Source organism: Pithys albifrons, chromosome 13, assembly GCF_047495875.1.
Source record: "Pithys albifrons albifrons isolate INPA30051 chromosome 13, PitAlb_v1, whole genome shotgun sequence".
Lineage (NCBI taxonomy): Eukaryota > Metazoa > Chordata > Aves > Passeriformes > Thamnophilidae > Pithys > Pithys albifrons.
Genome location: NC_092470.1, coordinates 11,614,067 through 11,636,086, shown reverse-complemented (window position 1 = coordinate 11,636,086; position 22,020 = coordinate 11,614,067). Strand labels below are relative to the sequence as shown.

The window sequence follows — 22,020 nt, the reverse complement described above, 5'->3', positions numbered from 1 at the left end:
TAGCGCGACTGCGCCCCGCGCCCGCCCCGCCGCCTTTATGGGGGCCCGTCCAGCCCCGCCCGGCGGCCCCGCAGCCCGTGGGGGGGCAGCGCCCGCCCGCAGCTGCCGTCGGGGGCGGAGGGGCCCCGGCGGGACGGGCCGGCCCGGAGCCCCCGCTCCCCTGTCCCAGCTCGGAGTGACCCGGCAGGAGGGCTGGAAGAGCGGCCGAGCCCCGCAGGCAGCCCCGGCAGGCGCAGCCCCCCGGCTGGGACACTCCCTGCGCTGACCGACGGCTTCTTTCGACATCCCTGCATTTCGTTTCCGCGGAGGGCTCCTCAGAAGCAGTCTGGCTTTGAAGGCTTCCATCACGTTTAAAACTCTTCTCTCAGAAGTGTACATAAGTGCATAATTCAGTTCTTTTTAGTCATCGAATATGCATGTTCTTCATTAAACTTGTAGTAAACAGGTTCATTTTTACCAGAAATTCCAATGTTTCATGTTAAAAATTCAGATTTTTAGACTACCACCTAAGGATTTTGTGATTCAGCTATAAATATTTTAATTCTTTAATTACTGAGGGGCTGTTTCAAGAAGATCCCAAACAATTTCAGATTCTGGCTTCTCAAAATCCATATTGTGATACAATGAAAAGTCATCTCAAAACCTATACCAGTTAGGTCCTTGTAGACCTATACTTATGTTTTCCTGCATAAATCTCTCCATGATAACATCAACAGACATATCTTCAAAATACTTCTATCTCAACAGAAACTGTCTACAATGAGAAATGTGTTTGCTAGCAGCTCTACTAATATTTAGTGTATCCCCCTTAGACTGATGTGCTATTCTGCATTTTTTTTAACTTTGCACATTAAGTTCACTTTTAAATCATTTAGGTTTGCCTTACAAAGTAAAAAAAACAAAGACATAGCAAAAATTACTTTTATCCAAATTACTATTTTTAAAGTTGTAAAAAATCTGCATCTTACTTTGAACATGATTTTGGTTCTGCCTTTATCACCCATGCAGTGCCTTGTTCAATACTTCCCCAGCCTATGCTTTGCTCTCCACAGCTGGTACAGTGGGCACGGCTGTGAACACACATGATGTTTAACATTACTTGTATAGGCAAGATCAAAGGCAGTGCTAGTGAACTCAGCAGACATATCTACAGCAGAAAAAGGTAAACATCACCAATAGCAACATTTATCAAAACATAAGATATGGCCTCAGAATACAGCAAATCAGCCACTGCTTTTACACACCTAAGATATAAGAGTAAGCAAGTTTTATTCTACTAATTATTCATTCAGCAGTTTGTCTTTTTGACACAAGTAAACACTACACCTTCGCAGGACCAATAGCACAGTACAATTTCTCCAGGAATTTACGTAGTTCTCAGAGAAAAGTTAATTATTTTAGTTAGCGTGATACCAAGCATGCGTTACCCAGTTTCATATGACTGCAGAACTTTCTCATAACTCACTCAGTTTTTTAGGACTCATTTGTAACATAGTTACATCAAACACTGTTCTTGTACCAAAAAGTATAAAAGGAATATTGTTTTAAATTTCAAAAGGGAATTTTCTTGATGCTATCTAATTCCTAGTTACCAAATTTCATCATCTAATTAAAATTTAAAAACCCCCAAACCTGAGTTTATGCTAGTTCTGCTCAAATGCTTGTTATTAGATTGAGTTGATTTTGCTAAGGTCACTCTACTCACATTGACCTTCTAAAAAAATTAATGATTGGCTTGTGGCTAAATCCAAAGGTCTTGCTTCCTTTTCTGTCCTTTTCAACTTATCAGCTAGTTTTGGACCTTTGGATCATTCTTTATCAACTCAGTTTACATAGTTTTTCTGATTCTGCACACTACTTCTTTCCCTACACATGTTTGATGCTTTATAGGGTCCCTGAAACTGTCCTTGCCATAATTGCAACAGACTTTTACTGAATGCTATACCGTTTTTATTTAATTATTTTTCTTCTAGACTGAATTTTTTCTTCTTCTAGGGGTTTTTTTTTGGTGAGCGAAAATATTCTTTCCCATATCTCAGAGGTTTATTTCTTTCTTTTTTAAGGGTAGCTCCTCCTGGACACATGCTTCATCTAAATAGAGTGAAAGCAGAAATACTTTACTTTTCCAAACTGGCTTATTTAGGGTCTGACCGAGAAACCTGGTAAACATGGTAAACAGCCTGTTCCTTCCAGCCCTTATACCAGCCATTTGACCCCCACACTGCCCTCACACAGGCCTCGATACCTGCAATGCTACCAATGCACTCACCATCTACAATGCACTCTAGTGGTGTCACTGCACTTCTGTCCTCACCTGACCATCTTCGGGGTCACTTGAAAAAAACCCTCATTTGTCTCTTTGCTTACATTTTTTTATTAATTAATATCCAACACAGACCTAATAAAGTTTGCATTTATGGTGTATGGAAGTGTCATTCCTCTTTGGTATCAAAATGGCAGTCCTTTGCTTTTTGTACACTGGACAGCTCTTTGTATCATCTTCCCCTTCTACAAAAAGGACTTAATCCAGCGGTGTACATTTTAACAGAGACATAAATCATGGAGCACACCACCAGTGATGATTATTCAAATTTATAGAAAGCCAAGTTCATTCATTGAACTGCAAGAGATTTACTTAAACATGGTTGACTAAGAAGGCACTGAGCTTTTTTGATCAAACCTCTTATTATAAATTTCACATCATTAATGTTATTACACACAGTTGCTAGAATTATTGTAACACCTTGAAAGCTCAGCTTACTAACCAAAAGCTTGCCAATTATTTTAAAATGATATGCTGATCTGGTAAAGGTACTTTCTCACCTCAGTATGGAATTTTAACTTGAACAGAAAATGAAGATTCCTATTGCTATTGCTGAGATCTGATCTATAAATATAAACTAGCATTTACTATAATCATAGATCAGAATTTATATGAAGCCTACACTGGTATCTAATAGTCCTGCCACCTTTTTGTTAGTTGGGGCATTTTGAGGATCTCTAACCCTGTCCAGCTTGCTATTATCACAGAACTTACAGAAACTTAATACCATTGAGACCTATGACCCTTTCTCAAATTTGTCTAAAAGCAGCCAACAGGTTCAAGTTACAGGGAGGAGAAGGAGAGAACAGACACTGACATATATATGCACATGCACATGACCATGGTCATGTAACCTTCTGTTCTTAGAAGCAAGGATAAAACATTCCTTGTCTTTCAGAAGTCAAAAAATTTCCTGGTTGAAAGCAGGTAACTTATGTAGATGTTTTCTATATGAAACTTAGGAAGCAATAGATCAACATTATCTAAGATTGTTAGTCCACTGTACGAGTCAATTCTTAGTGTATTATTTTATGCTAATATTGCTCTTCATATCTTTCTATTAAAATGTCTTTAAAATTTCATTGCAAAATACAATCAAATCATGTATATAGTCAGAATTCATTTCAACATATATACTTCAAAATAATATATCAATATCAGTATGTATTGCACTAAATTTCAAGCATGCCTGGTAATTTATCAAATAATGTAACTCCTTTTTCAGGTGCCAGGTAGCTGGAATACTAGAAGGATGTAGAGAAACACAGTTAAGTATCCACACCCAAAACAAGGCTCAGTAACTGAGCAAACAGTAGTAGAGGTGCATTATGTGAAGGACAGGACACTGGACAGGGAGGAGATACAAGTTGCAATTGAAATAGAAAACAGAATGACAGAGCTCTAATGAGATAATTGTTACACAAAACTTTTGACTTAAAAGTAGTAAAACAAAATAGTTTGGAACTTTGAGCAAATAAAATAGACCTTGTTGACTGAATCCCCCTAAAGATAAGACTTGCCACTATCCTTCTGGGTACTCACAAACCACGTTACATCATAGAAATGACTGATTTAATAATTAATATCTTTTCCTTACAGAGCTTTCCGAAATCCACATTCCGACAAACTACACTGTATGTGTACTTAAATGAGTACCAGCATGCATATAAATACCTGATTTAATTTTAGATGTCACGTTTCTATTATAGAAAGGTGACAGAGCTGAAAAAAGTTCTGTGAAGGCAAAGGATGTGGTGGCCATAATCCATGACATTTTATACTCGGTCATTTCCAGAGGCAGTGCAGTGCTGACTAGTGAAAATGCTGGAGGTTCATGCAGCAAGAGCACTTCACTTGGTGGGATAGATTTCATTCAGACCAACATTTCCATGTATACAGCAACACGATCTGCCAACATTTTCTAGGGTCAGTACTGTGACAATACTTTCTCTCAGGGCTGCCAAGTGAACTTCATGGCTCTAGTACATTTGCAATCTCTTGAATCTCACATATAGGGTCATGTGACATAGCTTGCTGTACATAAGCATTTAAAATTTGAGTCTTGAAGAATATTTATTGAACTTATTAATATAACTTTGCTGTGCCCCTGAAATAACAACTGCATCCAGTTTTCTTCTCACTCCCACTGGAGTTAAAATTGCAGTCATATCTCATTATAAAACAGTTTCACAAATTATGACTCCTTTAACCATTATGTGAGAGGCAACAGCAAGATACTGATCTCCTAATTTGAATGGGGGGTTGCATGATTTTTGTTGAAATACTTAGCATTTGTTCCACTTGCTTTCTTTCTTGGAAGAGACAGGAAGTCTTGGCTCTCCAGTAATCTCTTATCCATACCAAGCTTCCAAGAGAGGACACCCCAAGGCACCAAAGTTACTAGACTTCTATTTACTTTAGAGAGTGAAAAAACCAGCTTTCCTCTGCTTTTCCTTTCTACACTGAATCATAGAATGCCTTGAAGAGATTCCCTGAATAGGGGAATAAGGCACAGAAACTCAGTCACGCCGAGCAGTTTCTTGAGCTTTCCCGTGTTCCCTTTGACAGACAAGCAATTACTCAAGCTACTGCTTTCCAGCATATGTGTGCAGTTTATTCACGTGAAAGGGGCTGAAGTACCCTTAGATTAAACTAGGCAGACCTTGTCTGTTCAGTTTGCTGCTGCTTAGTCAATAAGGCTGTGAGAGCAAAGCATATACCTCCCCCCTCCCTTGCCCTTTTTCTAAGAAAACACAGTTCCTTGATAACCACATTCCACTACTTGTTGGCAGCACCTGTGAATGCTGCTGATACTCTACGGATACTGCCTTTGAAAAGTTTGCTAAGTATAGTCTTGCCTTAATGGTGGCATAGTAACAAATTGACCAAGTAGGGTCTGGTTTGAGTGTCTCCTTCAGAGGATTTAATAAATTCATGGTGAGTTTTATGCTGAATCTGATTCAAGCTTAAGTTTAGTGGTTAAAAAAACATTGGATTTGAACATATGGATGTTATTTACTCTTCCATCACAAGTGAAAATAATGTCAAAGTCAAACTTTGGTGGAAAGGAATAATTCTAAATTTACATCCAAGCTTTCTGCTTAATCCTTTTCCTTTCATCTCCCCTTGGCCACTCCAGTTACTGACAGATAACAGGTCCTCAGCAAAGGAGAGTGCAAGGAGCTGCTTGCAATGGCAGGGTTACCTGTACTAACACAACCAACTGACTTCTGCTGCTTAGCTCTGGAATGAGTTTGGCTGTGTATGTGTAATGAACCAACCAAATTCAAAATCTATTTATGGGATGGAAACGTATTCTCAAATTCACGAAAGAGAATTGAGCAAGGCTCCCTTTGGAGTTTCTGTATTAGGAGAGGAGATAATTCCTGAGCTTTGACACAACTCCCTTCTCTGACCCTGGAAAGCACATTTGTTCTGATGAATCCTAACCATTTCCATCCAAGGAAGACAAGGATGGGTTCTATGCCAAGAATCTACTTACCATTCACCACCAGGAATCTCTCACATGTCACTGTAGACTATTACAATTTGTTCCTAGAATTTTGTAGCAGTTACTTCTAACACCTCTGTAACAGAAAGATGAGTCTCACTGTGACTCAAAGAGCTTCACCCGGAATTTCTTTAGCCAGTCATAAGCGAGCAGAGACCTGAATCTACTCTCACCACTCAATCTAAAATATTTTAAGATTTTTAGTTTCAATAAGCTAGAAACAAGTTCTTAGCTACAAAACGTCACTTTCTTTTAAAGGAAAGAGGTTTCAGAGCCAATAAATTTAGAAAGAACAGAAGAAAGGTTCCTTTCTTTCTTCCACTTTCTTCATGAGTTTTCCACACAGGCTGTTGGTAAGACAAACACTAACAGACAAAGATATATATATATCTAGTTGGCTAAACTACTAAGTCACAACAGGCAGGTCAGAGTAGCTACGAACCATAGGTATTAAGTGCATTGATAGTAATAGTATTGTCATTTTATACTACCCTAGTCATATACCTCTCATCTTCTGTGGAGTGTAGGAGATCTCCTGTACATCTCCACTTTTAGACATGTATATGTGCATATAGCACACAAATGTGGACTCTCTATATGGTTTTGTCTAACAAATCACGGCATGTTTATTTCCAGCCAGGTTGCACCACTTTATCTTTTAAAATCAATGTCCTTAACAAAAAGGAACGTAAAAGGGCTTGTGACAGTGCAGCAAAGTAAAGGCACACTGTAACATCCAGATTTCTTGATTTTAGTAGGGACCTGGGCAATCCATTAGGCAGAACTTTCTTGGAAGTTCTAGTCACAGCCACTCTTTTTGAAGGAGACTTTTTTTGAGGTTGATGATTGCAAAGTATTTCAGTGAACAAGGATGTCAAATCAGCTGCAACTGGACCAGCAAGTCAGCTCACCCAGCTGACCTGCTAGAAATCCTGATGAGCTACAGATTTGTAAGCATCAGCCCTCAGAAGTGGGGAAGGATATGGAAAATACCAATAAACTGCTGACATTACACAGTTTAAGTAGTGCCAGAGCATATATTTCACTGACCTTCATCTCTTGAACCTTTGCCAGGCAGAGGGCTAAAATGGAATGGCTTGAACTCCACTGTGAGTAGGTTCAGTGATTTATCTCTTCATAGACAATCAACTTGGTTCTTACCAAAGGGAGGGAACAGAGGGAGAATTTGAGATGTAGCATGTAGGGAAGGGAGACCAAGCTGTTGTTCATTATTTTCTCATTCCTTCCTTTGTATTAGTCCTAATATTGGTACTAATATGACTCCTTAAAAAGACAGTTCTAGTCAGTAACTCAACAGAGAATTCACCCAGCAAAATACAGTTTTCTGCTGGCTTAGTGAGCTGAATTCATCACTGAACTGTCAGGACAACACCAGAGCTGGAGCCATGAAGGCAGTGGGGTTAAGAAGTCCACATAATGAAGACAGGAAAACAGAATGATCCCTTTTGTCAGCACCAACAAATTAGATCAGGTCAACCTGTGGCACCTGATTGAAACCTTACAGGAAAAACTGTGGTAAAACTGCAAATAAACCTTTAATAGAAACTGCAGTAGCTGTGAAATTGAAATGTGACAGAAAGACATTTGAAACTGAAAAATTAACCTTGAAGGCTTTACTTTAGCAATCCTGAAAAATACCCACCTGGGGCTTTCAGTGGGAATGGTCAGGTGACACAGGTAAGAACAAACACAGCTGGCCAGTTACACAGGTTCACTGAAGCCACAAGTCATCTACTCTGAATTCCATTTCTCTGCCATTCATCAGTAATTAGTTAAGTGTGGTTTGGGGGTATGATTATTGTCACACAGCTAGCTAGAATGGTGAATGCTGTCTTGTTCCATTACAGTGTAGTCTCCTATCAAACCATAACAAAATAGAAAACTGAAGAGGAAGGAGAGGAGGCTCTCTGCACAGAAAATGCTGCAGCCTGGAGCATCCTGTGGTTAGCCAGCATGAGGAGTGCTCCCCGTCTACGTTGCCCTTAACTAACTGTACAGGAAGCCTGAATTCCAACCTGAGAAAAATTTCCAGTTACTTGTTGCCCGCTGGTGACATCTTGTGGATGAAAGCAAGATATCCTCGCCTCCTGGCAAACCCTGCAAAGTCCTGGATGTCGGAACCTGCAGAGCAGAAGTCTCTTTCCCAAGGCTAAGGAGCTCTAGAGCATCTGACAAGGTTTAGCTTTTCTTTATTTTTAACTTCCGTTCCTGCTCCGTGAACAGGGCAAAGGAACACTGTAGCAACGAGCCCCTTACAAAGAACTGAAAGTAGAAGCAGGCTGGAAAAGAGCAAATGAGAGAATAGAGCAGAGAAACTAAGAAAACATGGAATAAATTTCATTAACTGTAGTTTCTATTCATGAAACAGATTCTATCAGCTAAAGCTGAGTATAAGCAAGTGTTGAGCTATCAGGATTTCACAGCTGAAGCAGAGGGGAACCAATACACTGCTTGAGACAGTGGCAGAAACAGGCAAATAATCATAGTTCATTGCACCTTACAAATAATAAGCAACTAACCCTCCCAGTATCTCCATGCAGCATTCACTGGGGCTGAAGCTAAAGACTCAGCTCAGATTCAAGCTGTGACAGCAAAAAATGTTAGTAATACTTTGCTAAAAATATTACTATTTAAAATTATTTATTTATGATGGCTAATTTTGGAGCTTTCATTTCAAAATACTGAGGCATTTATTATATAAGTTCAATTTATATAAGTTCATTATCTAAGTTAATAATCTAAGTTTAAATCATGGAGCCCCTTGTGACCTCTGCAAGCACCTTGAAATTCAATCCATCCCCCATGGAGGATATTGATGCAGAGCTCTGTGAATGTCAGCTATTGTGGAGCTATAGCAGAAAGGCACCTGGTTTTCAAGTGCTTCCATAAGGCATTAGGAGGATGAGAGCTGGAAATGAGAAGGCTATGGAAATGGAGCATCCATGGGAAGTGATACACCCAATAAATGAGTGCCACTGAACTATAACACTGAGCAAACAACTAAGTCAAAAAGCACTCCTTGTCTTTTTTTGTCCTACCAGTGAATAAACAGCCAAATTCTAAACTGAAGTTTAACTCAAATTAGGAAAACATTACAAGAACGTCACTCTTACTGTACTTTGGAAGCTATTTGAAATAAAGTGCTGCTTTGAGAAAGGTTGCATATTCACTGAGATCACTCAAGAGGACTAGCACCAGTTGTGCCCCGTTATTTAATCACAAACAAAACAGCTGACCAGTCAAGGCAGTGCTCTGTCTTGCCATCCCATGTAAAGTACAGCAAGTCTTGCCCGGTTTCCAAATGGCATTTTCTTTGCTCTTTTCTGTCAAAAATTCTGCTGCTTTTTATCTGAGAACATAATTCACTAATTTTCTGGATAAATCCCTTGATTCTCTCTGACTGGAAGCTGAAAACTACTGTTCTCATGCCTCATTTAAATAGAATACTGCAACATTCCTTTAGTTCTTCTGCTATAAGAGAGGGTGAAATTTCATTCCTACTCTTTTTCCTCATGCATTTGTGATTTACAGACCTTAGGTAATGCTGAGAAAGGCTACAGGTGCTTCACAAGGGCAACTGCTCTTGCAACATGGTTGCATAAAAGCCTCCTGTGTGCAGTAACTGATGAGTACAGACGGAATGGCAGGGCTGCTGTGTTTAACTGTCTGTTTTAAAATTGCCCTAATGCAGCAAAATCTCTTGGAGAAGTTACAGCCTTCCTTTTGCACAGTTCAGAACTGATGCTGGCATTGGCTTCACACACAGATCCTCACATCAGTCTAGAGAGCTTAAGTCAAGGTATAAAAAAAAAAAAATCAGTGGTGCAAATAGAGACCTACATTGTTTACCCCCTACTGAGGCCAGCACACACTGTCAAAATGGTTCCAGCTACCAGCTGGAAACTGCCCATTACCAGCACTGAGAAGGAAGAAATTGGCATTTTCTTTAGCACAGTCTACAAAACACAGGGTTTAATGTTATATGCCTACAAGATTTATTTGACACTTTAATCTGTAAATACATGAGGTTTTCACCAGAAGTACAGGAATTTTCTCAGTGGTCATTGCTACTGCTTACATATGAAACAAAAGAACACACAGTATCGCATATGAATAAGCAAACTTTGGCTCCTTTTCTAAGGACCAAGCACTTCTACTTGTTAAACAATGGCTTGCAGAGGACAACAAGGCAGCTGAAGGCCACACTGAATGCTACAATCTGGAAAGCTTGGGACACTGTAGAACTTAATTAGTTTTTTGAAGGCACTTTTTTTGAACATCATCATATCTTCAGGCAGGCTGGAAAGAACTCTGCCATTTGCACGAGACTCCTTCCTGTCAGTTGCTGCTGCCTTGGGGTTACATTGCTCAAGACTACCAGTCACTGGCACACTAGTGCAGCTAAGGGAGCGTGCTGTCTTTTTCTTGCCTTGAACAGACAAATAACTGAATAAAAAAGAGGTTAACTTATGTTTAGTAACATCTTGGACATCTTCTGGAAAACAGTCATCTAGAGGATCCCCTTGACCTTTTACTTGTTGACTAATCACACATGTGTTGGGACTCATTGATAACTTCTTAAGCTGAACTACTGTTTTTCTGGAAGGTGTTTCATATTTCCCTTGATCTAGATAAAGCTGAGAAGCATTACTAATGGCATCAGAACCAGGCTCAACTATCATAGCAGGGATTCTTGCCCCATCATCAGAATTGATGCGGTGCAACCCATAATTCTGGCTAACAATTTGGGCTGCACAGTGTTGAATGATGTTCCAGTCTTGCAGAATATCCTCCCTGGTTGTGAACTGTGAAGTTACCGTAAAACGAATGATGAACTTGTCATGAATGGTTGCTGGAATGAGGAAGAGCCTGCCAGAGCTGCTTAGTTCTTTCAGGAGTTTTTCTGTCAGCCAGTTAGGACCCTGTTTTAAATGTGAATAAGAAAAAGAAGTATTATAGTTAGAATTTCCAGTGACATCCAAAGGTCTTTAAGAATTGCAATCACCAATTCTTATGTGAAATTTTATTTAGTTTTTAATGTCTAGGGAGAGATCAGCTGTAGTCAATTCATTCCAAAGAGACATGCAAATGGCCCAATCTTTACCTTTAGCCGAAATACAACCAGTCCAAGATGTCTCTTTGCAGGAATTTCAAAGAGTGGATCACTTTTAACCAAGGATTCAAAGAATTTGGCTGTTTCAGTACCCTGTAATTAAGGAAAAAAATATTCATTTGTCACAAACCCACTGTAAGACACTAAATTAAGTAGTTAAAAACTATTCCTTTCCTTACTAAAACACATCATTCCAATGCATCAATAGAAAAACAGAAGAATGCCAACGAAGTTAAGAATTTTAAAGTCTTGTCTATTTGCCCAAACCCTCGACAATGAACACGAGTAACTGGACCATACACAGAGATTTTCTAGAACATTCGAAAAGAAGCATGTGCCTTCTTAGATTAGAGTCCTTGTGTGGCAGCCATTGGTCCACAACACGGTCCCTTGTATTTAGTCTCCATCAGAGACTACATTTTCACAGAGCTGGGGTCAGCCTTTCACCACAGCCTGCCTTCCAAACAGCTGCCTCAAAGAGTTCCTACAGATTAGTGCTCAGTAACATGCAGAGGGCCAGGACTTACCAGCTCGCTCGCCATTGCCTATTGCTTCCAAGAAGGGGAGAGAAAATATTTTGCCTACACAGTCGATCTTTATAGATTACTTAAAAGAAAGGCCAGCACACATTCAGTGTTCACATGCAAGCTTTGCATGTAATAAGAGAATTTCTGTTACACATCTTTGCACCTCTGAACTTACTGATCTCAGCTACCAAGGAATTAATGTAACACATTTATGCTGCACTGCTAATTCACATACATGTCGGACATGAGCTTGAAGCTTTTTCACCCCAAATGAACGAAGCACAAACCACAGCTTCAAAGAACGGAATCGACGGCTCAGTGGAATCTGCCAGTGCTGTGAAAACACAACAGTACCTCAGTGAGTGCAGAAACAACAGAAAGGAGGGCTCTCCCTACACTGCTACATCTATTGCTTCAGACTCAGCTCAGAAATCCCTGTTGAGACAAATAGTGTCATATTACTGAAAATCTGCTAAGCCTGGGAAATAGCCATCAAAGAAACGTTTCTACATGTTTTTCATGTGTCTACATATTTTTCAATAATTTGCAAAAATAAGATTTTGACTATTCCCCTTAATCTATGACCTAGAACATAATGCCATCCTGAACATTTTCCCACATCAACCATAAACAGCAAGAGTTGATACAAGGGTAGACAGTTCCAGATGAGGTAACACCTACTGCAAGGAAAAGAGTGAGAAAACATATAAAGGAATATTTCCAGGGAGCTACACAATCACGTGCAGGATCCAAATTAACCACGAGAGGGACTCAATATCTTTTTTTTTCCATCCCTCCCTCCACTTGCACTCCAGTGAAAAGCACTATTGATTTCAAGACAACAATTATCTTTTCAGGACTAGGGTGAGATCATAGCAGAAATAATTGGCACTGAATATTTCTTTGTATTACTGTACTGAAATCTGCTGTAAGATGTATCTAAAGTGAAATGCCTCTTGGCTCTTCTGTGAATACCTTAATCTGAAGAAAAATGTAATTTACTCTCCTGCTGTTTCAGAGCATGGTGTTTCCATTGCTTACTCCTTTCTCTCTTTTATTATATATCAGAGATACAATAACTCCAGCCCAAATGGCATCAGTAGGACTTACTTCAGCAACACAATGCACAGAAATGACCCTTTGCATTAAAAAGGCAAGGCTGGATCTCCATCTGTGTAAAAATCTTAAGTCCTTCCATCTGAAAGCAATTTTATAATTAATCTTCATAACCAGGGATCATTGCAAAGTTTTGTTATTTACTTTGCACTAGGATCTCAGTATAATTGGGTTTATGTAATAAAACCAGCTATAAGATAAGCATGCCCCAGAGTGTGAGGAACTTCAGTCTGTTTGAACATTTCATATGCAATATAAAATACAAACCTAAATAATAACTTACCATGAAGTCAATTGCAGCTCCTGAGTTGGCATGTCTGAGGTAGACAGGGTTAACACTGAAGGTTTGATGTAATTTGTATTTATCCTTAACCCTATCAATTGTAGAAGGAACAGGATTTAGCAAAATAGTGCAGAGAAATACTTTGCAATTTGCATGTTGTCCTTTTGGTGGTGTTTGTGTTTTGCCTTTACTCACCAAAATCCAGTGCAGTCGAAATGAACCATCATCCATTTAGAAGGGTTAAAAGTAAAGGAATCTGCATGTTCAATTCCATCCAAGAACAGTCTAAATTCAGGACATACAAATGCTGTTCCTGCATATGCAGCATCAATATGAAGCCAGAGCCTCTCAGCACTACCTGTTGGAATTGAGATTGCTGTTATGTAAGGGACATAAGGAATCAAAGTGTGTGCTTACTCTGTCGTCTCTGAAAAAAACAGATGCAGTTTTTTGGAAGAGGCAGACAAACAATCGACAATCTAGTTTTATTCTAAAGCTGTGAATCCATAACTCCAAAATACAGGATAATGCTGAAAGCAGGTGGACGCTATAACAAAATTCACTATTCCCTATTTCATGTGAGTGAGTCTTTTTAACATTCGATTTCTCTGCCCTGCCCTTTTACTAAATGAAATTCCCCAGTATCACTCAGTTGCACAAAGCCAGAATGAAGACATGGTGGCAAGCAAAAAGGATCCAGAACCAGAAGCCACAATCTGACCCATACGAGAAAGCACCTCAGGTCTTCAGCAGCTACTGGTCAGAATTTATGCTGGAATAGAATCTGCAACCATGTCAAAGTTACCTATGAAACTGGTGGATCCAGAGGACATCCTACCAGCATCTACCTTCAAAACTCCTTCGCTAGGTTAAATATTAAACCATCCATCCTGTAAGAGTATGGCATGGTCTGTATTTCCTGAATAACCACATTAAAGATTTATCAGTTGGCAAATTTCATCCATCTTGAATAGAATGTATTTTAGCATCCTAATCTAAATCTTACCAAAGTAAAGCAAAGTCTTGTACTGACCTCAGCGATCCCTGAGACCCATCTGAAAAATTCAGCTGATCAGTGTTTCCACTCTCCTTGTTTTTGGCATGAAAAAGTATCACTATCTCTTATACACCTTCATAATTTAAAATCGGGGGAAACAAAAGACACTTACAAATTGGACCGAGTTCTGAGAGATTGTCAAAAGCACAGACACCAGTTGTACCCAAAGTTGCACAAACCTAGAAAAAACCAAACCTGTTAAGATGAATTGGGGTGGTTTTTTTTTAATAAAGGGATGCAGCACTTTAAAAGTGGGCAGGTTAGGTAGACAGTCAGAATATTTAAAAAAAAAAGTCAATAAACAGAAACTCTTCTATACATTTTAACCTTCAGCTAATGTATTTTACCACAATAAGAAATGTTTCGGATGTAATTTTATCTTGACATTAAGAATACAACACTATGCCAATCCCCCAGCCAGAAAGCTGAACATACAAAAACTGGCACTAGGCCTTTCTTTCTGTCTTCTGCAATGGCTTTCTTCAAAGTTTCACCTCTGAGGGAAAAGTTCTCATCCACAGGCAGAAATTTTGTCTTCACAAGGGAAATCAAGCCAGCCTTTTCTACGGATGAATGTGCCTTTAAAATAAGAAGAACAGTAAGAACACAAGATCTGAGGCTGAACAGTTGCAGTAAGTTATGGCCTTATGAAAGACAGTGGTGGGAAGAAATGCAGACATAATGTCCTTATTGTAATCCTTATTGATACAAGTCTGAAAGTGATTTCTTTGTGAGTATTTGTAAGAAATAGTATGGTGTAATTCCAAGGAATGCTTCATTTATTTGGGTACTTGTCTCTAAAATACAATAGGTATCCTGATCTTGTGTCTGAAAGGCCATTATCAAAACTCAGCACTTAAAAGAGGCTCTAGAAATGGAGCAACCTCAGTTTATTCCCTTCTCCCTACCATAAGAAGATAAATCCCCCAAAGTGTGCTTACTTCTGGGTAGACCAAAGCACCTCACAAGAAAAAGTCCTTTCAGTTATACTAAGAAAGAACTAGCATAAGTGTCTCTCCTGTTTTCACAGGGAAATACCATTGTTCAGTTCAGGAGCCCAAGGACAGAACAGGCAAAAGCCCAGAGTGGAGTCCACAGCCAGGAGCAGCACTGAGATAACAGCGCCTTGAACGTGCCTGTCTCTGAGTGGAAGGAGGCTGTGAAGAGACAAGCTGAAATAGCATGAGATCAGCACCTAGTTATTAGAGTAAGGCTTTGGGAAAAGCAGGAAGGAATTGCAGAAGTAAGTCATATGGAACAGTCTCTTGAAGACTGTCAGGACGCTATGAAACCTCGCCTCACACTGATTTAGTTTCCTCACCTGCAGAAAGCAGCATTAGAGGAACTGGTTCATGCTTGTGAAGCATTCCTGTGTTTTCCTCTTGATACAGAAATGTGAGTTCACATTGCATAGTCTGAGTGACACAGCAGAAGCAAATTTGTTCTTTCTCCTTGTAATCACAAGAACCTACCTGATCAGATGCATAAGCAATCAGGCGAGAATTGAGTGAGGACTCATCAGCCTCTGGCTCAGAAACCTTCATCTCCAGAATTTTGTTCTTCCTTGCTGCTAGCAGTGCAACCAAGGTTGATTCGCTCACAGTGCTCTGCAAAGACATTGCTCATTTGCTGCAACTGCTACTTCACTGCTGCCTTGCCAGGGATTTACTGAAGTCAGTGAAGTACTCAGTGCCCACCCCCTCTTTTATTCCTGCTACAGCTTTTCTCTGGTGCAGTGGAAAGTCATTAGCTGATGAGCAGCTCTCTGGGCCAGCAGCACAAAACAAAGCCTTTTAACTGCTGTATATTTTTACTGTGCAGGACTGAGCTGGGGGGAGTACATAAATCACATTTTCATTTTGTTCTACAGATAAAATGTATCTCCCACAAACCTGAGCAAAGCCCTTTTAAACAATATAGAGCCTCAACACTGATTCCAGGGAATACTTGCTTAAGCCTTCCAAAAGGAGGCAAAGGTTCAGGCCTTGATCTTGCACCTCTCAGAGACACAAAGTAGACACAAGAAAAAGGAAAAATAATTTCTTGGGTGGCTAAGACCTGTGGCAGAAGGACAGTAACAAGGATTCCTTATCTAATTACCTAAGAATCACTGTAGGACATAATTTAGTGATGTGAAACAGACTGAAGAAATGAAATTTGACTCTCATTTATCCTTAGAAAGACCACAAGAATACCTGCTGCTCATCCACAAGACAGTGCTAAAAGCTATGGTAATTCCTATTCTATAATCTTCTACATTTAATCCTAAAATTGGGGAAAATAATGACAAATTGGGATTTGTCTCTGTTCAGACTCATATAGAGAATCTTGTTGGTTTTACCTCTAGGAAAACTATCACCCAGAGGGAAATTCACTTGAATGAAAATAAAACATGGATGAGGCCACCTCTAATCTCCCCTACCTGCAATACTCCTCCTCCCACACTGTCAGGATGGTGGTGCAGGAATTTATCTGGAAGGCCCAGCATTTTAGCCAACCAATCCATCACATTCATTTCCAGTTCTGTACAGGCTGGGCTGGAGGCCTAGAAAAATTCAAAAAAAGAGAATCAGATTGTAATTCACCCTGGGCACTGATCCCTCTTCCAACTGAGAGCTAAGGGGGGCAATGAGCTGATCTGATACAACTACACAGAGACAATACCCATCAATTGCTTACAGTTTCTACTGGTTTCTTACAGAGACACACACCCAAAAACCTGGGCAACTTCACCAGTGGAGACAACACTGGCTCCAGAATGCTACCGAGGTTGCAGAGCAATAACAAAGTAGTGCTGTGTAGCTGCTGCAGGAGGATACAAAATACTCAGATATTTTGGGCTGGGCCACCCAACAATTATTTTCAGAAGAGGAAAAATGGGAAGTGTGTTCTCTCAAAGGAACAGAAGAACTGGAATGGAGCCCAATCTAGCCTGCAGTCATGGATGGTGGCTGCTCTACTGCCTGCAGTGCTTGTGTAACAGTCTTGGCACTGAGACTGGGTGACAGGGAACAATGCTCACAGTGGGATATGCAGAGAATTAGAAATCAGGCATTTCTAGTGGTATATTTTCTTCATTCACCTCTTACTGCTAGGTAATGTTTGTTCTTATATATTCTTTTGAGTTTTTTTTTTTAAGTGAGCTTTTCATTTATGTAAACAACATACAGTTGGTTAAAGCAAAAAATCATACTGACTCAGAGAGTAAGAAAGAATTACTATGACCTGCTCTTGCATATTACATACAGGATAAATGTCTTAAATAGCCAAAAAAGACAAAAATTACCCATGTGAATCCCAAGCAGTTAATTGCATCAGCCAACATATCTCCAAGGAGCGAAGGCCAGGAAGTAAGAGCTGGAAAGTAGGCATGCATGTGTGGACTTTGCCAATGGACTACCTAGAACAGAATTATCTAGAAGTTAAGTCTGGAAATGTCACAGAATTTTGCATGAGATTTAGTGACTAGCATTAGATGTTTGAAGTGATGGAAAAGGATCACAGCAACATATGTGCAACTATACATCTGCTAGCAGAAAGCTGCAGAGATAGTATCAACAGGACTGCAGCACTAGAAGATGATAACACTGTGTCATTATTAGATAAATTCCAAGTAACAGCAAAAGCATTTATCTGAATTAAACAGGCAGACAAAGATTCCGAGCAGGAAAGAATGTTGTATCATGTTCAAAAGACCAGAGTCAGAAAGATTTAGCAACATTTTTATCTTTATAAAGGCAATCCTTGAAACAAGTTGCTCTTGCTCATTTTGTCAAACAAAATCTTGCCTTTAGTTATACAGAGCAATTTACAACTGTGTGAACCCCTCTACACACCCAAAGGACACCAGCATAAGCATGTGTTACGTGAATACCTCTCCTACCTCAGATCAACTTTCTCAAACATCTATTAAAAAAATTGAGAACAGACTTGAAAGAGCTCCTTACATAAAGCATGTTATTTAATAATATGAACTCCCTTAGCAGAATCTGCCATACCAAAGGTAAAGACCTTTACATTCAAAGAACAGCAGACAGGTACACAACTGCTGTGCCCAAGTTTCCACATCTCTAAAATGTAAATTATACAGGTCAGCAGGTACAATACCCTGTGAAGCTAATGGTTTTCTGACACCTTTGAATTTGTTTCCCTATAAGCAAATCTGAGTTAATATATAAAAAAACTTAAAAAGTATATTCAGTCTATCTCCTAAAACTATAGTTAGAAACACAACAGTAATCTCCAGAATCCTTGTGTGGACATAATGTGTACAAGACTTGTTCTACATTTCTGCGTACTTATTTAGATAAATGTTCTGCAGAGCCGGTCCATTCTCAGGATTTGGTGTCTACCCAGGTAGTAAGAGCTTTTTTCTGTCATGATTATACTTTATTGCTTACCCCTGGCATAATAATCTTCTCTATATCTCCAAAGATGTTGTCCCAGCTGTCTGGGTCCATTGGGGCAGAATCTGGCAGCTGGGCTCTCATGTAACCTGGCTGTACATCAGGAGTGACCCGTCTCTCTCTCACGTTGCTCAGGTACTGGCAAATGTAATCCACCATCTCTTTCCCTGGAAGAGGTAAACCACTGTTTTGAGTTTCAGCTATGGAAAACTCCCTAACAGTACCAGCACTCCACACAACATGTCATTAGCTTTGGAATACAGCTCCCAGCACAGCCATCGGAACTGACCTCCCTACTGCAACCTTCTTGTCCCATCCAATACTGTAGGGACACAGCTTTAAGAACAGGCTTCTTTGGGACAGAATGGACTTGTAGGGTTATTCCAGTGGCATTGTTGAATAGTTAAAATGTATCTTTTAAAACACAGTCATGGTACAAGTACAGTTTGATTACTGAGAGTTTAGATTTTCTTGCCTACAAATTAACTGAAATTGCATTTCATAGGAATTAAATTTTTATAATGCCATACACTTCCTTGTCACTATAGCATACCCTCTTTTGCATCCTCTGAAAACAGCTGCATAGCTCCACACCTTTGCTCCACTTTTTAAGGCAATCTCCTTCAGCCCTTGGACTAAAGTTTGCTTCCCATCTCCAGAACTGTACCAACATCACAGTGTCAGCTGGGGAAGAGCCATTGTACTTAAACTTTTAGCATAAGTTGATTTAGAATTAGTTTTGCAGCTTTCCCACAGCATCTTAAATGTAAGACCAAAAAGGCCAAGTTACCCATGGACTCCAAATCCACCTATTTAAACTACCACTGGGACATATTTGTCTCAGCTTAAGTAGATCCAAGTCTTGAGGATGTGTGTGCAAATAAAGATTATGTAGCCCATCCTAATGTTGGGTACCACTCCCATAGTTAATCTCTGTGAACACACGATACCTATTTGCAGAGCCAAGGCTCACTCACCTCTCTGTCTGTACTCCTCAGGCTCCATACTGATTCCTCACAAAAGCACCTCTTCAAACCTGGGCCAGACCTTTTGAGAGCTGTGGGCAGTTCGCTCTGGTGCCCTGCTGGCTGCTTCACCCTTTATAGCTCCCTTTATCTCTCAGACTCAGGCATTCTGGAAAAGGTTTAACGTAGGCAGGTTATTGGTGCATGTTTATCTAACTCCTCCCAGCTGAGTGAGGGCTTTTACAATCTCTCATGTTCTCATCTGTGCTCTTTTGATGTGTAAGATAGTGTATCGCTAAGAGGAGCTGCCTCTGCCCTAACCCCTTCCCATTTTCAATCAATCTTTCAGAAGTCTCACAGTAATCCATGTCATGAATACAAGGCATATTAACATGAGACTTGTGGGAGAGAAAAAGCTCAAGAATTTCCAAAACCACAGAAAAGCCAGATGTTACACCAGCACACCCAACTAGTGTGCTAGCACAGAAAAAACTTGACACTGCAGACAGAGACATTTGGGGGGTTTAATAATTGTTTTGAGAATTCCCCAAACAGTAAGAATATACCTACATCCTCACCAGATTTCAGTCCTTATGCTGTCAGTCCCATGCTGCTAGAAGGAAAGGCTTTACAACTACTGCCAGTTCCAGAACTGTAGTACAAAGAAGCAATGATTCTCTTTGTGGATTTCCTGCCCTTCCAGACCAGAGCAGGTTACATATACCATGGTGATGTTCCTGCACGGATATCACCCTAGAGCACTGAGCTGGGAAAATGCATCATTTCCCCCTCACTGTGCCTTGCTTTCCTCACATATAATACGAATAAGCACTGCCATTTGGTCTTGTCTCTCCAGAATTCCTCCAAGTCCTCCACCTGAGTTGTTCTCAGTTTGAAACAACAGCCATATGAATTTCCCCTTGTTCTAGTTTTAGGACCTGAAAACACATCCTGACCTATCTCTGCCATCATAGCCTTTGACACTGTACTCAGTGTGGAGCACTTACCACCTCCACTTGCTCTACACTGTACCGAGCAGCCCTGGGCAAAGAGAGAGGCAGGATTTGTGGACTAAGCACCAGAAACTGCTACCACTACAATATATTCTTGCCCTCTTTTTGCTATACCTTAGGCTCCTGCTTAGGAATGGTCCTGCTGGAGACAGGATACCAGGTGAGGCAGACCCTTCATCTGATCCACAACAGCTGTTTTGTCATTCTCATCACATGGGAGAACTGGCTGCCAGAGAAGCTTTAATTCTCTGCCTCATGTATTCAAACACAGCCCAAATGCTTTCATAGTTCTTCTATAAGGTTGTTTTATCATTCCCACAGCAAACTGTCATAGAGCAGTGCAAAACCTTTCCTAGTTTCTGTTGCAATTAGATATTTTGAGAAGGAACTGTTTCATAGATATGAAAAAAGATGTTCTGATACACACAAATCAGATTAATGTACTGAAATAAAAAAATCCAAATTGATAAAGAGGTATTGAAAGAGGTGAAAAAAATACTATATGCATATTCATCTGTTTTATCTCACATTTCTCTGGAAACATTAGGAGATAAGTATCAAGCTGCCCACACACTTCATATCAGTTTATGAACTTCTCTTGGCTTTACTGTAAATGACCCCATAAAGGGGAACAAAGTTGAGAAGGTACATCAAGCACATGACCAAGTCAAAAAGAACTCGAAGTTAAAAAAACTGTGATTCCAGCTTATTACAAGTAACTAATACTTGAAATATATGGACATCTGTTCAAAGGAACAGATGGTAGCTAAATACATTTGGTTTTTACTTTGGAACAACAAATAAGGAACAGTATTTTTAACAATGCACTGCACAATAAATATTTCATGTGACATATACCCTATGCCTTGCTCAAAGGTGACAGCTTCATTGGCTTGGTCTCTTGTTCTGTGCCAAAGAGAACAAACAGCAGATCATGTTCGGAACTAGAATTAAATAGGTGATAATGAATTAAAGGTAGGGTAAATATTGCTGGTGCTAAATAAGGTTTTGTTATAGCTACCCTGTACTTAGTAGAATTTTGTTACGGACAATGAGAAATAGAATATTTGCCCACAGGAAACTGAATGATTAGGAAAGGTTCATTTCATTGTTTGCTACAAAGGTCTGTGCCGCCTCAGCCGTGGGAAACTCTCCATTTGGATGTGAACTTTACCACTCTCACCACTCAGACTAACACTGAGATTCTTATCATTATCAGGAACTCATAGAGATTATGCTGTCATCAGTTTTGTGGGATGTGAGGACACAAACCTTATTTTGATCACGGAATAATTCAGTTGGAGCAATGGCTAAGCAGCACATTTATCTTGACTAACTGGTTCCTGAATTTGATAGTGACCTTATGGATAGTTCCTGAAAAAAATCCCTAAAATAGAGCAATTTTCAGTTAATCACTGCACAAAGCTTTCTTCAAATCCTAGTACCAGCATAATTATACCCTTGAAAATAGTTCTTCTAAAACCCACCACCACAGATTTTATATTTTGATTTTTTTTTAGGTCAAATCTGCCAAACAGGATCAAATTTACCAACTATTTAACAGTACTAGGATAGTTTGAGTTCTTTCCTAACTGCCAATTCTATAAATTCAAGTCAAATTTTGACCGGTATGACAAAGTTTTGTACAATACAATGCAATTCTCTCCCTGCTCCCTCCTCCCACC

General features: G+C 39.7%; 1 protein-coding gene across 2 annotated transcripts; it reads right to left on the bottom strand.

The window, feature by feature from the left end:
- Positions 1-9,833: 9,833 nt before the first annotated feature.
- HDC (histidine decarboxylase) lies at positions 9,834-21,685 on the bottom strand. Of its 2 annotated transcripts, XM_071568299.1 has the most exons (13): positions 21,608-21,685; positions 19,335-19,491; positions 18,352-18,524; positions 17,238-17,351; positions 16,374-16,496; positions 15,424-15,558; positions 14,387-14,530; positions 14,064-14,130; positions 13,090-13,252; positions 12,895-12,985; positions 11,731-11,829; positions 10,960-11,061; positions 9,834-10,777 (listed from the first exon to the last, which is right to left on the bottom strand). In XM_071568299.1, exons 2-13 carry the CDS (start codon positions 19,360-19,362, stop codon positions 10,016-10,018), a joined length of 2,001 nt encoding a protein of 666 aa, XP_071424400.1. In that variant the 5' UTR covers positions 19,363-19,491; positions 21,608-21,685; the 3' UTR covers positions 9,834-10,015. The 2 variants fall into 2 exon arrangements, with proteins under 2 accessions (XP_071424400.1, XP_071424401.1); XM_071568300.1 differs by lacking the exon at positions 21,608-21,685 and having other exon boundaries at positions 19,335-19,516.
- Positions 21,686-22,020: the final 335 nt, after the last annotated feature.

Coding starts and splice junctions, on each gene's coding strand:
- HDC (XM_071568299.1), bottom strand. CDS start 19,362: ATGGAGCCTGAGGAGTACAGACAGAGAG. Junction 15,559..16,373: donor TGGGAGGAGGAGTATTGCAG/GTAGGGGAGATT, acceptor ATGTCTTTGCAG/AGCACTGTGAGCGAATCAAC. Junction 12,986..13,089: donor TTCGACTGCACTGGATTTTG/GTGAGTAAAGGC, acceptor TACAATTGATAG/GGTTAAGGATAAATACAAAT.